Genomic DNA, 15,606 nt, shown 5'->3' on the forward strand with positions numbered 1-15,606 from the left:
CACATTAACTAAGAAGGTTACGTCATGACCTTTCAATCCATTTTCTGTTCTGAAGTAATGAAATGAGCAGTGCACGTGTATGATGTTATCTCATGCACAAAATAGGACATGATTATGAAACCTGCCAGGAAGTGCCAATTCCAATTGTCCAATGAGCAGGAAATGTCCATATTTCCTTCCAACATAGAAGGAGGTCTCTGCCAGCTTACACGACAGTCCCATTCCCCATTAATTTTCCCTGTAACCAATTCTTCCCACAACCCCCATTCTACTGCTCGCCTTCAGTCTAAGGGCAATTTAGAGGGACCAGTCCACCTGCCAGCCAGAGTACTGGGAGAAGCACACAGTCACAGGAAGAACGTGTAAACTGAACGCAGTCAGCACCCGAGGTCAGGACTGAACTCTGGTCATTGGAGCTGAGGCAGAAGTTCAACTCATTGCACCACTCCACCACACTGGGAGCAAACATTTCAAAATGGCACAAAATGTTTCCTTAGAAACAATTTATGCAAAACAAGCAGAAACCACTAGATCCAATTTCCAGACATTGGTATCCATTGGCTTTTTGAAGTGCTTCGATGTGTCAATGCTTAAAAGGCTGCCATGTAAATGGAGTGAGTGAGAAGAAATCAAGTTGCATTATCTCACTAGCATTCATTGCCAGGGACAATGAGTTAATTTTAGAGCAAATTCCGGTTACACACAAGGGCAGTATTTAGTTTGGCTGATACTGAGAAGCTAGGTGTTCAGAGCTGTTACAGGGGATGCCCTTATTGTAGAACTCAGACATTGATATGAAAGCAACACAATGCACTCTCTGAGTATGTTGGAAATAGGTTAAGGAAAAGTAACTCAACTGTTTCCTAGATAGATTTCAAAGGGATTCAGTTTCTTTCATTTTTTTCACGCCCTCCTTTCAGAAGCAGTGATTCAGGATGGAACACTGTTCCACATATAGACCAGTCCTGAAACACCATAAGCATTTCTGTGCACCACACCTTATGAAGGTTGTATTGGCATCAGAAGGAGCACAGAGTAAGTTTACCTCAACTCGAAGGGTTAAGTTATAGGAGGGATTTACAAATTAGTGCTGTGTTCCCTGGAATTTAGAAGGTTAAAGAGGGTCTGACTGAAGTTTTTTTTTAGATATTAAGGGAGAGTGATGGGGGTGGATGTAACAAAACTTTCTGCTGGTTGGAGAATCTGGATCTAAACTTGAGATCCTGGCCTTTCAAGAGTAAATTAGAAAACACATCTACATGTAGAGGGTGGAAGGAATTTAAAACTACCTTCCTGACCAGTAATTGATGAATCATTAGTCTTTTATAAGATAGATTTTTATTCACCAAAAACATACAGGGATATGGAAAAGAGCGAAGGAAGGGATATGGAGTTAGATTACAGATCAGCTAGGAACTCATGGCAGAACAAATTCAAGCAGCTGAGTGGTGTCCTTCTGTTGGTAGTTCCTAGCAGTTCTTTTCCTAAAAATTATAAAACATTTGTCATTTTCACTCTATTGTCAACAAACAGTTTAAGAAGTGAAGAGAAAGGAGGAGAGGGGTCATACTGTCAAATTGCTTACCTCATATTCAAGAGAAATTGCTCACTCAGTGTACTGTTATGATCTGCAACATGCTAACTTAAGGGGCAGTGGAAGCAGACTCCAACTTTCAACAGAGTGGCTAAATACTTTAAAAGGAAGAATTTGGAGAGGTACGGAGACAGAGCTATCTATTCTTCTGTGTGCTCACCACGATCAAAACAAAATGTTAGCCATGTGTTAATTGGCAGAAACCTATACCGCAGCTGCCTCTGACAGACTCCTGTAAGCCAGCAATGATAAGCAGGACTAAAATGCCACATACCATGCGTGGCAGGAGAGAATGTTGCTAGTTGTCCAGTGTTGAAAGTACACCAATAAATTTACAGAACCATATATCCCAATGGGGAGATATTTGACTCACTCTGCCCCTCCTGGCTTTTTGAGAGATGTCTCCAATTAGGTCTAGTCTTCCCTTCCACTGCCTTGCAAGTGTTTCTGAACCAATATTTTATCCAATACATTACAATAGTTAAAAAGATTGATATATCATGGTGTAGGATTAGAATTGGTTTGGGTGGAGCTAAGCGACAGAAAGAGGCAGAAAACTTAAGTGGGAATTATATAGAGACCTCTGAACAGTAGGATTGTTTCAAGTCATGGAATAAGAAAGGAATTAGAGAGTGCATGGAAAAAGATAATACATGGTGGACTTTAATCTACATGTAGACTGGATAAATCAAATTAGTACTGACAATATCGAGGAGGAATTATTATAATGTTGTATAAGGTGGATTTTTAATCAGTGTGTTGAAGAACTGACTTGGGAATAGGCTATTTAATATCTAGTACTGCGGAAAGAGAAAAAGCTAATTAAAAATCTTATTCTAAATGGACTCCCTAGGAAAGAGTGACCATTATACAATAGAACTTTTACATTAACTTAAACATGACACAGTTCTATCTGAAACAAGGTTTTCAATTAAAACAAAGGAAACTGTTAAATGGGCAGGTTGACTGAAGTGGAATTTAACTACATTAAAAGAATATGACAGGAGGCAGGCTGTGGGTAGCGTTTAAAGAAATAATACATGATTTGCAACAAATGCACATTCCTTTAAAGCACAAAGACTCAACAGGAAAAGTGGTGCAGCCAATGGATTACAGAACAAATTAAAGATAGTATTAAATTGAGGAAGAAGGTTCATAAGATCGCTAGAAAAAAGCATTGCACCTGAGGATTTAGAATTCAACAAAATAAGAGTACAAGATAAAGTTAGTCGGAAGTATTAAAAAAAGGAGTTTTGATAGATACTTATAAAAGAAAGGAGTTAACAAAGTAAGTGTTAGTCCTATAGAAAGTGAGTCTGGGGAATTAATCATTGAAAATATTAATAATAATGGAAATAAGAGGATGACAGATTAATTTCTCTCAGGATGGCATTGTGTCTCAGTGTGTAGGATACAAGTAATATCCCAGAGAGAGCTGTAAATTTGGAACTGGTAGTAGCTCAGGAAAATTACAATCACCATGGCAGTAGTACTGAGCAAATTAGAGCTGCAGGCTAAAGTGAAACAGACAGTAGCTATAAGTGGATCTTCTTGTGGTTGGCAAAATGTAACGGGCAGTGTGCCACAGGGATCGGTGCTAAGGCTTCAAATTTTACAAGTTATATAAATGATGTGGATGAGGAGACACAAATATGGTTATGAAATTTGCTGATGACACAAAGATAGGTCAGAAAGCAAGTTGTAAGAAGGCTACTAAGGGATATAGATAGGTTGTATAAGGGGGCAAAGATATGGCAAATGGGCTATAATGTGGCAAAAGGTGAAATAGTCCAGGAAAAGCATCATAGCTAAATGGTGAGAGATTGCAAAGCTCTGAAATGCAAGAGATCTGGTTACCCTAATGCATCATTTGTAAAAGACTAAAATACAGCTACAGAGAGTAATTAGGGAATCTAACAATGTTATTGTTTATAGTTAGGGGAGTGGAATCCAAAAGTAGAAAGGTTATGCTGTAGCTATATATTGCATTGGTGAGATAACATCTGGAGTACTGTGTACAGGACTAGTCTCCTTATTTAAAGAAGCATGTTACTGTATTGGAACCAGCTTTGGAAAGGCTTGCTAGCTTGATACCTGAAATGGGCAGCTGGTCCTACAAGGAAAGGTTGGTTAGGCTTTGCTATTCTCTGCTGGAGTAGAAGAATGAGAAGGGACTTGATTGAAACATATCAGATTCTGTGAGGTCTTGACAGAGTGGATGCAGAAAGGATGTTTCCTCTTGTGGGAGAATCGAAAACTAGGGGTCACGGTATAGAAATAAGAAGTTGCCCATTTAGGACAGAAGTGAGATGAAGTTTTTTCTCATAGTGGGTGATGAGTTTTTGGAAGTCTTTTCCTCAAAGGTCAGTGGAAGCTGGGTTTTTGAATAGTTTTCAGGAAGAGGTAAATTCTTAACAAACAAAGGGGTGGACAGTTACTGAGAATAGGGAGGAATGTGGAATTCAAATTACAGTTAGGTCAGCCATGATCATATTGAATGATGCGGCAGGCTTGAGGGGCCGAGTGGTCTACTCTTGCTCCTAGTTGAAACATATGTTTGTATGTAAGTAGAGTCATACAGTCATAGAGTAATACAGCATGGAAATAGGCCCTTCAGCCCAACTTGTACCATGCTGACTATGGTGTACACCAAGCCATTCCCATTTGTCCACCTTTGGTCCATACCCCTCTAAGCCTTTCCTATCCATATACTTATTCAAATGATTCTTAAATGTTGTTATTGTACCTGCCTCAACTACTTTCTCTGGCAGCTCGTTCCACATATGCAACACGCTCTGCGTGAAGAAGTTACCCCTCAGGTCCCTTTTAAACCTTTCGCCTCTCACCTTAAACCTATGCCCTCTAGTTTTTAATTCCCCTTCCCTGGGAAAAAGACTATGTTTATTCAGCCTATCTATACTTTTCATGATTTTGTACACCTCTATAAGGTCACCCCTCAGTCTTCTACATTGTGAGGAATAAAGTCCAAGCCTGCCCAAGATCTCCCTATAACTCAGGCCCCGGAGATCTGGCAGCATCCTCGTAAATCTTCTCTGCACTCTTTCCAGTTTAGTGATGTTGTTCCTATAACAAGTAGTAAAGAAAGAGAAAATAGAATACAAGATTAAACTGGCACAAAACCCAAAAACAACTTCTGTAAGTGTGAAACGAGGAAAGAAGAAATGTAGGCCCCTTGCTGACAGGAAGAGGAGAATTTGCAATAGGAATAAGGAAATGACAGAGAAACAAATACTTTGCGTCTGTCTTCCCTTACGAATATGCAAGAGAACCCAGCCCCCAATACAAACATGGAACTGAAGGAAATAAGGATTATTAAAGAAATACTAAAGACGTACATTGACGAGACTAATCGCAGACTAGGCAGCTGCTTTGCCGAGCACCTGCAGTCTGCCCGCAATGGCCATCTTGAGCTCCCGGCTGCAAGCCATTTTAACTCCACTCTCCATTCCCACACCGATCTGTCTGTCCTCAGTCTCCTCCACTGCCAGGGGGAGGCCAACTTCAAGTGAGAGGAACAGCATCTCATATTCTGCCTGGATAGACTACAACTCAATGGCATAAATATTAAACTCTCTGATTTTTGGTAATCTGCACCCCCTCTGTTCCTTTCTCTCTCCTCCTGATCTATCGAGGTCTTCCCACTCATCCCCTTCCTTCCAACCCCCACCCTTCCCAGCCTGCACCCTGTTACCCAGTTTCTTTCCTATCCCCCACCTAGTTCCACCTGCTCATCACCCATACACTCAACCCACTGGGTCCCCTATCCCCTCCCCTGCCCCCACTGTTCCCATCTGCCCTGCATCCTTTCCCTGTCTGGTTGCACTCCACCTTTTCTTTTCAGATTCCAGAATCTATTTCCATCTGTTGTCTCTACTTGTCACCTCCCAGTCGTTGGGGAAGAAGTCACAGGATCTAGGCCCAGGAATGTTAAGGAAACCTCATTCATCCGAACCACATCAGTTCACAATTACTTCCATTCATGGTGACTTGTGCCTTTAGCCTCAGTTAACTAAGTTACTAAATTATAATATGTAGCAAAAAATCATTATTTTCATTTTTAAGCCTTCACATTCCAGATGTATAATCACTGGAATTCCCTCCCTGTACCCCTTTATTTTTCCTGTTTTCATTTGAGACTTCCCTAATGTTAATTTGCCCTCTTTTCCCCTGACGTGGTTTGGTCTCAAATGTTGGTTCATGTTGCCTTGAGATGTTTTACTATGTTAATGGTGCTGTATAATTTTCTAATGAGGTGAGAGGAGATCATTTTTAAAACTGGGACAAAGATTAACTTAGTCTGGGTTTTGAAGTGGCAACAGCTGTGCAGACTCAGTCACTGAATATATTCAACACAGAGATTGATTGGTTTTTGAATATTAAAGGAAGATGGTGAAGAGGTGTTTGGCATGCTAGCCTTCATCCGTCATGCATCAGAGTTGGGACGTTATATTGCAGTTGTACGAGACGTTGGTGAGACTGCACTTGGAGTATCGTGTACAGTTTTGGTCACCTTGTTATAAAAAGGATGTCATTAAACTGGAAAGAGTGCAAAGAAGATGTACAAGAATGTTGCCAGGACTCGAGGGCCTGAGTCATAGAGAGAGGTTGGGCAGGCTAGGACTTCATTCCTTGGAGTGTTGAAGATTGAGGGGAGACCTTATAGAGGTGTATAAAATCATGAGGGGCATAGATAGGGTGAATGCGCACAGTCTTTTTCCCAGCGAAAGGGAACCAAAAACTTGAGGGCATAGGTTTAAGGTGAAAGGTGAAAGATTTAAGAGAGACCTGAGGAGAATTCCTTCATGCAGAGGGTGATGTGTATATGCAACGAACTGCCAGAGAGAGTAGTTGAAGACAGGTTCAATAATGACATTTAAGAGACATGGATTAGAAAGGTTCAGAGGGATATGGGCCAAACGCAGGCAAATGGGACTAGGTTAGGTGGGCACTTTGGTCAGCATGGACGAGTTGGGCTGAAGGGGCTGTTTCTGCACTGTATTACTCCATGACTCTATGGGGTTAGTACAGGAAAGTGGTGCTGAGGCAAATTATTAGGCATGATCTTATTGAACAGCAGAGCAGTTGTGAGGGGCTGAATGGCCTACCCTGTATTTCTTCTGCTTTTTCATGACCACGTCTTGCAAGAAGGATAGTTTGCTGTCCTATGTTGATCACTTATTGACACCATAAATGCGTGTTTGACCTGTTGCAGTGCAAATTATTGTTTCCTTGATCCTGCCAGGTTGGCATGGGGTTGATTGTTCGATTCCCTGTCCCCGAGGTAAATGGGGTCTTGGATGCAACTCGACCTGTCGTTGTGCCAATGGAGGAGCCTGTAACGCTATGGATGGGAGCTGTACTTGTTTAGCAGGATGGCGAGGGAACAAGTGTGTACATCCCTGCCAGGTAGGCTTCTTGCCATCATCACATCCTATCGTGAGCTGGGAAAGGGCATCTCGATTCATGGATATGGTTGCAAAATGCATCAAATGCATAGCTTTAAGTTGGATTATCATTAGCAAGAAAAATAATGATTTATTAAATTCCGCAACACATTCAAAGTTCACCCATTCAGGGATCCAATTTAGGGTGAAAAAGAGGTTAATTTCCTTAACCTTCTGAGGAAGTAGAACCATTGGTGTGCTTGACCTGTGTACTTCACTTCTGTAATTCTCCAACATGAACTTCAGAGTTAATGTGTTTGCTTGTTTGCCAGGATGGCTCCTATGGATTGAACTGCATTGAGCGTTGCGACTGCAGTCACGCCGACGGTTGTCACCCTACCACTGGACACTGCCGATGCCTGGCTGGTTGGACAGGTGGGTGGCATTTCTTGTCCAATGTCAATGTGAGAATTGACTTGCATACAATTTGCAACATGGGAGCAAGTTATTTGGTCTATGCTGGTGTTGATGCTCCATACAAGCCTCCTTTACGTCTCAGTATGGCACCATGCCCCTACTTTCCTTTCTCACTCAAGTGTTTATCAATTTCCCCTTGAATGCATCACCACTATTAGGTTTCCTGTGGGAGGGAATTCTCATCGATCTCTGGGGAACTTCCCCACTGGATTTACATTGTATTTCTAACCGCTGGTTTCACTTCTCGAGGCTCCAAGCTCAGGAATCTTTCCCTTAGCCTCTCCTTCTGTGCTGTAGATCTCTACGTTTTTCTAATACTAGGGGTACTGGATCACTGATAGAGAACATGTGGGGATGTGAGCAAGATCTACCCAGCTTGGGCGGGAGAGTGAGGGAGGATGAGTGATGATGTCCAAAGATTGGGGAACTTTAATTAAAATCTTGGGTCTTCCCTCTAGATTAGTCTGACTTTGCTTGATGCTCCACCAGGTCTCAGCTTCCCAAATTCCCCTTAACTCTCTATTGACTCAACCCAATTATGTGCAGCCTGCCTATTACAACAAGATAGATTGACTCTACGTCATTGACTCAAATGTGATTGCATCTGGATGGAAAATATCAGTTTCTGGGAAAATAACTGCATTCAGTTTCATATATAAAAACAAATTTAATGGATGCCTTGAACCTGCATGGGAATTAACTGGCGAAGGACACAATTATTTTTTAAAAATGGCCATTTGTCCTAAATATGGGTTACAATCCAAATTAACTGTGAAAGGAAAATAATTCTGTTGTGATTCATTAAATCTGCTGAAGCAAGAAGTGTCACATATAGGGTTTAAAAGAGAAAGTTTTGTAACTGCAGTCCTCATGATCAAGTTCTTTGTAAGTGAACTATCCATGTGTCCATTTGTTTAACAAAAAAATGAATGTCTGCGTTGTACAGGCCCGGTTTTGGTAGATGGGTTTACAAATGCTCCACATGAGTTTGCTCCTTCCTCTCTTCATCTCCCCCTATTTCCTTCTATTCCAAGGGGTCCTGATGCATGGCTTCAACCTGAAACATTAACAATTCCTTTCCTCTCACAGATATTGTTCAACCCTCTGAGTTCCTCCAGCAGATTGTTTGCTGCTCTGGATTCCAGATACCTGCTGTCTCTTATGTCTCTTTCTATTCCTTCTCCCTTGGGTTTATGCTGCTTCCCCTTAAATCCACCCCTTGTGTTAGGGGAAAGTTCCACAGTATCACCACTCTGTAGGGATTCTGCATTCCCTGTTGGATTTATCAGTGACTATCTTTTTTTCTGATCCTCATTTTCCCAACCCAACTCCAACAAGTGGAAGCATCTTCTTCATGTCCAAACTAACAAGCCCCTTCTCATAATCTCAAAGGACTGTTCTGGGAAAGCCGCACCCTGATCAATCTTTCAGAAGTAATGTGCAGCATATTTCAGTATTGTTGGTGATTCCCCTCCAGGTGGGTGCCACCACCAAATAACAGCAAGCTAAAAGCGGTGGTTGTCTGTGATTTCACAGAATGGACCTCTGACCCAGGTCCTTTCACAATGGGTTCAGCTGAATGCCGAATTAAACTTAAGTGCCCCACGTGTAAGACATCGGGCACAAAATGAATGTGCATTTTTTTCAGAGCTCTGCCTGAGCTGAAGTTTATTGGAACACTGAGGAATTGCCTAGCAACGCATAAGACTCTCAATGCGTTCTTTGTCCTTTACATTGGCATTCCATTCCATCAGGGTACTACAGCTCAGTGGGCAACAAACTGGAGTAGTCTTCTTTCTAAAGCTGGTGAAAAATCTATATAATCAATTATTCTTTTTAAATAAAAATGATAAGAGAGCTTCTAAAAATTGAGCAGAACCACTAGTTATTTCAAAAGGAAAAACTCTGCTGTTTTGCTAAAAAAAAATTCTGCTTCACTAATTTGCTTTATTTACGCTGTTACATAATACATCATAGTTTCTGTGGGATTCAGTCAGCTTTCCCATCAGCTGTGCTCAAATGATTCATTCAGTAACAAGACAGGCTCGATTGTAACGCCAGTAGACACAATAAGGTCTAAACTCTGCAGTGGATGTTTATTGGCATTCCATTTTAAAAAAGAGGCATTCAGTGATTGGTGAAAATATATAAAGGAGACAAGATTGTTTTTATTCCGTAAACTTTTTGGTTTCATTAATATGCTGCAGATTATGTGACACATCTGCTGATGAGGTCTTGGGTAATTTGTCCCACATGTTTATCACATTAATCTAAAGCTTTTGTAACTAAAGTGGTGTACAAAACATGTCAACATCTCAAGATAGGCGTCACTTTGCTCCACGCTTTTTTTTAATGTATCGTGCTATTGCCTAATCACGAGCCATTCATGTGTGAAGTGATTTCAACTTATCATCAAGAATCAGAAAAAAAACAACTCAGAATATCCCAGTGATCTCACTGAATGGTGGAAAAAAGCTCGAGGGGCAGAACAGCCTCATCCTGATCCTGTGTTCCCATCCCTAATGTGACAACTTCTTTCTCCTTGCTTCCAAGAGCTTTATTTGGAACTGTTAATCCCTTTTTTGACTGCAGTGCATTCTTGCATTAGCAAACAGAAAGCACCATGAACATCGACCTTTCGTCAAGCTCCCAGTTAGAAAAAGAAACACAAAGATTTGGACAGCATGGTAATACAGCTGGAAGAGCTGTTGTCTCACAGTACCAGAGTCCCGGGTTCAATCCTGACCTCGGGTGCCCTCTGTGTGGAGTTTGCATGTTCCCCCTGTGACTACGTGGGTTTCCTCCATGTGCTCCAGTTTCCTTCCACATCCCAAAGACATGCATTAATTGCCCACTGTAAATTGCCCCTGCAGAGCAGGTGAGTGGTAGAACCTGGGGGGAGTTGATGAGAATGTGGGGAGAATAAAAAATGGGATGAATGCTGGATAAGTGTGAATTGGTGTTGATGGTGGCCATGGACTCAGTGAGGCCAAAGATACAGCCTTCGTGCTGTATCTCTTTATGACTCTATGATTAACATGGAATGTGCTGCCAGAGGAAGGGATTGAGGCAGATATACAGTAACAACATTTAAAAGACATTTGGATAGGAAAGGTTTAGAGGGGTATGGGCCAAATACAGGCAAATGGGACTAGCTTAGATGGGCATCTTGGTCAACATGGATGAGTCGGGCCGAAGGGCCTGTTTTCGTGCTGTATGACCCGTTGACTCCATGAGAGGATGGGGTTGAATGTTTTCAGAAATTTCTTCAACTTGGAAACCAGATGAAGTCTTGGTAAAAATGAACTTTTAGTTGTCCTGCTTCCAGGTGTTTCTGGTTTGCCTTGTGAGGAAGAAGATCCATTACTTCTTTATCCCTGCCCATGCCTTTAGCATGGGAAAATGTCCCCAGATGCTTTACAGAAGAGGTTGTCAACACAATTTGACACTGAGGCGTGTAAAGTACTGAAGTACTAGGTCAAAGAGTTAAGTTGATATTCTCCTACGATATGGAGGCTATTTGGCCCACTGAGCTTATGCCAACCCTCAGCCCCATTCCCTCACTTGTTTCCCTCTCTCACATGCTCTTCGAGTCACCCCTGCTTCTGCTGCTACCCACCTATAGCAAAGTGTAATTTACAGTGGCCAGTTAATCTACCTGCACGTCTTTGGGATGTGGAAGGGATGTGGTGTAACCAGAGGAAACCCACAATGTCACATGGACAGCACTTGAGGTCAGGGTTGAACTTGGGTTGCTGGGGCTGTAAGGCAGCACTGATAAAGGGACAAAGAGAGGTATATGTTGAGGGAAGGAGAAGCTGATACAGATTTCACTGTGGTTACTGTTTTGGGGAAGGAGAAACTATTGCTGGAAGCACAGTGATCATGTTGAGACAAGTGACTGCAGTTGCTGGAACCTGGAGCAACACACAAAACTCTGGAGGAACTCAGCAGGTCAGGCAGCATCCAGGGAGGCAAATAGGCAGTTGACGTTTCGGGTGGAGATGATTGAACAAGTGCCCTGTTGGAGTTGAATTCCAACACTGCTCTCACTGCCTGCGACTTCTCTTGCTCTGTATTTGCAGGTATTCACTGTGACAGCGTGTGCGCTGAAGGACGATGGGGGCCAAACTGTACCCTGTCATGTAACTGCAAGAACGGAGCCTCCTGCTCCCCAGATGATGGAGCCTGCAAGTGTGCTCCGGGATATCGAGGAACCACCTGTCAGCGAAGTAAGGAACACAGCAATTGTCAGATCAGATCTAATTTCAGTGCTTCAGCAGAAAATTACTTGTAGTTAAAATCTTAAGGCTGAATATTAGTAACCAAAAACAGGCTTGTTGTATTTGGGATTGGTGTTATCCTTTTGCATGTCTTGAGCCTAATCAAATTAACCTCTGCCTTTCCCACTAGTATCTTCACATGTGGCTCTGTGTCAAATTTTGTTTTATATTACTCCTGTGTTGTTTTACCTTATTGAAGGTGCTTTATAATTATGACTTTTAGTACTGTTTTTCTGTCAAATACCACTGAGTTAATGAAATGTGACTGGTAAACTTTCCATTGCAGTATGTTCTCCTGGATTCTATGGGCACCGTTGCAGTCAAGCCTGTCCTCATTGTGTGCACAGTAATGGGCCTTGCCACCATGTCACTGGCCAGTGTGACTGCCTGCCTGGTTTCACAGGAGCTCTCTGCAATGAAGGTATTTTCATCTTTTCCACGTGGACTAGAAGTTTTGGGATCTTGTTTGCACTGAGTCCCAGTGTTGATCTGTGGAGTATGCTGATGAGCAGAAATAAAAGTTTTATCGCCTGCACTTTTGTTGCAGCAGTGGTGTTTCCTTTCCTGGTCAGCCCACAGTTTTCCATTCCCTGTAGCCTTCAGCTCATCCAACACTCTATTTCCTCTATCAAAACTCGCACCATGTCCAGTAACCTGTCACTCACTGTGTTCACTGTCTCCCACTGGCTCCTTTCCTTGGCACCTCCCATCCTTATTTTCGACCTCTGCCTGGCCTTGCTGCCTCCCTAGCTATGTAACTTCCAACAGCTAATACAACTCCAAAATTTCTTTGCACCTTTAATTATGGCTTCTTGTTTCTCTTGAGTTCTGTAAAGTGACATGAGGCATTTTATAATGTTATAAGTAAAGCATCGCTGGAAGCTATTAAGAAATGACAAGTGTTAGGAAGTGGTAATTAATAAAAGTAGTGAATATTACTCACTCCATAAATCAGTGATTTAGTGGATGGTTGGCACTTGCAGTGAATAGAATCTATTTAACCAGAGTCTCTGTGAACTAGAGCAAACAGGGCTCAAAATCAAAACCACAGGATCACTATAAAAAAAATAATTATTTCTCCCCCAAAATACAATGAGTGGACAATCATTCCATATCACAATTTATGTTTGTAATTCAATAAAAGTTACTGCTGTGTATGATCTCCAGGAATAGTTAGGTACCAAATTACCTCCATTTTGGCCAGTGAGTGTGTTGCCACTGTCTGAAACCTGAAAGCTACATTTTTATTTTAAAGTAAGCCTTGCATTTTATTTTCTGTAATGACAATGTGTACAGTCAGAGTGAGCTACACTTACTGATAGTTACTGGAATCCATGACAACAGGATGTAGGGTTCATTGGCAAGGGCAACATTTATTGCCCATCCCTACCTGCCGTTCAGAAGGTGGTGGTGAGCCACCTTATTGAACTGCTGCTGTACCTCTGTTGGAGGAATGCTCAGTGCAGCTGGAGAAAGAGTTCCAGAAGGCCCGGCAACTGTGAAGGAACATGGTGTGAATGGTGTGCAACTTGGAGGGGGCATTGTAGGTGGTGGTATTCCCATGTGCCTGCTGTCCTTATCCTTCAAGATGGTAGAGGTTGTGGATTTGTGTGGTGGTATTGAAGTAGCCTAGGAGAGTAATTACAGTGCACTTTGTAGACGGTGCACACTGTGTGACATTGATGGTGGGATTCATGTTTAGGGTGGTGGATGGAGTGCTAGTCACTTGGGTTGCTTTATTCTGAATGGTTTTGAGCTGCCCTCATACAGGCAAGTAGCAAATATTCTGTTGCACTCCTGACTTGTGCCTTCCAGCTGATAGAAATCTCTCGAGGTGGGTCACTTCTCACAGCCCTACACCTGCCTCTACACCACCTCCATCACCTCCATCCAGGGACCCAAACAGTCCTTTCAGGTGAGACAGAGATTCACCTGCACCTCCCTTAACATGATCTACTGCATTCAGTACTCCAAGTGCGGCCTCCTCTACATTGGTGAGACCAAACGCAGACTAGGTGACCATTTCGCAGAACACCTGCGCTCTGTCCGTAACCGCGATCTGCACCTCCCCGTTGCCAGTCACTTCAACTCCCACCCCCCCCCCCCCCCCCCCCCCCCCCGCCCACACTATCACTGATATGTCAGTCCTCGGCCTCCTCCACTGCCAGGAGAATTCCAAGCACAAACTGGAGGAACAGCACCTCATTTTCCATCTTGGAACCTTGCAGCCTAACGGCATGAACACTGAATTCTCCCACTTTAGGTAATCCCCACCCCTCTTCCCCACAACCCCCCCCCCCCCAACCATGCTGCTTCTTTTCTTCCCTTTCCTAGCCTATCTCTTTTTTCTACCTTTTTTTCCCTCTCTCTCCTTACCTTTGACCCATCCCCCAGTGGATCTGCTCTCCCCTCCTCCCCCGCACCTGCCTATCACTATTTCTTACCTGCATCTACCTATCAGCACCTTGTGTCCACCCCACCTCCCTTATTTTGTCCACCTATCACTGCTCTGCTTTTCCCTCCTATATATTGGGCTTCCCCTTTTCCTATCTTCAGTCCTGAAGAAGGGTCCTGAGCTGAAACGTTGACCGCCTGCTTTCCTCCATGGATGCTGCCTGGCCTGCTGAGTTCCACCATAGTGTTTTTCATCTAGATTCCAGCATCTGCAATCCTTTGTTTCTCACAGGATACCCAACCTCTGGCCTGCACTTGTAGCCACACAGGAATCCATGACAAACAGGATGTGGGGTTCATTGGCAAGGGTAATAAAGTTATTGCCCATCCCTTCTTGCCCTTCAGAAAATGGTGGTGAGTCACCTTATTGAACTGCTGCTCTTCAATTCAGTTAGAAACCACAGGAGGTTCACAGTGGAATGGGAGATAGGGTTAGAGTGATGGTAATACCACTGAATGTGAAGGAAAGATGATTAGATTCTCGCCTGTTAGAAATGGTCATCACCCGGCACTTGTCTATTCCAAATGTTATTTTCAAGTTATCGACCCAAGCTTGAATCAACAACCACAAGAAAATAATTCAGTAAGGATTAGGTAGCTTCTTGATTTGCAAATCTTCCTTCAAATCAGGACACTTTTGCACGCATTCATGTTACTACAGAGATTAGATTAACATGTAATAAAGAATCAAATCTATTGTGCCAGATTTTGTGTTTTACATTTTAGTTTTGTTTTACAGTGTGCCCTAGTGGACAGTTTGGGAAGGGCTGTGCTGGTCTCTGCACTTGTACAAACAACGGAACATGTAACCCCATCGATGGGTCCTGTCAGTGCTACCCAGGGTGGATTGGAAGCGACTGTTCACAACGTAAATATCAACAGTTCTTTCCTGTACATTTCTTATGGATTTTTAAAATATGTTTTCAAAAGTCTCTTCTTCACAATTTGTTTTAACTTTGTAGGAGCTTTAATCAACCTTTCCGTGAATCTAGTGCAGGTGTAGACAGTTGTATGATGTGACTGATCTCAATAAATTCTTATACTGTAGATTACCTGTTAGGCCACAGTGGGAGCACTGTGACTGATTTGCGGCATCATACTTTGAGAACAATGTCAAGGCTCCAGTGAGCCTGCAGAAGTGAATGGAATCAGGGATGAAGGATGTGTGGAGACCCTGAAGTGGCTGTGACATTTCTTCTTAGAGCAGAGACAGTTATTTCGTAAAGGTGCTTAAAATGATGAATGGTTTTGTGGATAAGGAGGAACCTTCCTCTGGCACGAGGGTCAGAAAGCAAAGAACATATATTAAAGATAAGTTGCAAAATATCCAGAAGGGAAGTTGAGGAGTCATTTTTTGTCGTAAGTAGTGAGTGGTTCTGATCTGGACAGTGCT

At 42.6% G+C, this 15,606-nt stretch overlaps 1 protein-coding gene across 1 annotated transcript in view; it reads left to right on the forward strand.

Annotated features, from left to right (window-relative positions):
- Positions 1-15,606, forward strand: part of megf10 (multiple EGF-like-domains 10) — a 162,562-nt gene that overhangs the window by 118,016 nt on the left and 28,940 nt on the right. The window contains exons 12-16 of the mRNA XM_052020066.1: positions 6,858-7,021; positions 7,332-7,434; positions 11,562-11,708; positions 12,046-12,180; positions 14,953-15,081. Coding sequence (XP_051876026.1) covers positions 6,858-7,021; positions 7,332-7,434; positions 11,562-11,708; positions 12,046-12,180; positions 14,953-15,081 — 678 coding nt within the window. The remainder of the gene's footprint in view (positions 1-6,857; positions 7,022-7,331; positions 7,435-11,561; positions 11,709-12,045; positions 12,181-14,952; positions 15,082-15,606) is intronic.

This window comes from Pristis pectinata, chromosome 7, assembly GCF_009764475.1.
Source record: "Pristis pectinata isolate sPriPec2 chromosome 7, sPriPec2.1.pri, whole genome shotgun sequence".
Lineage (NCBI taxonomy): Eukaryota > Metazoa > Chordata > Chondrichthyes > Rhinopristiformes > Pristidae > Pristis > Pristis pectinata.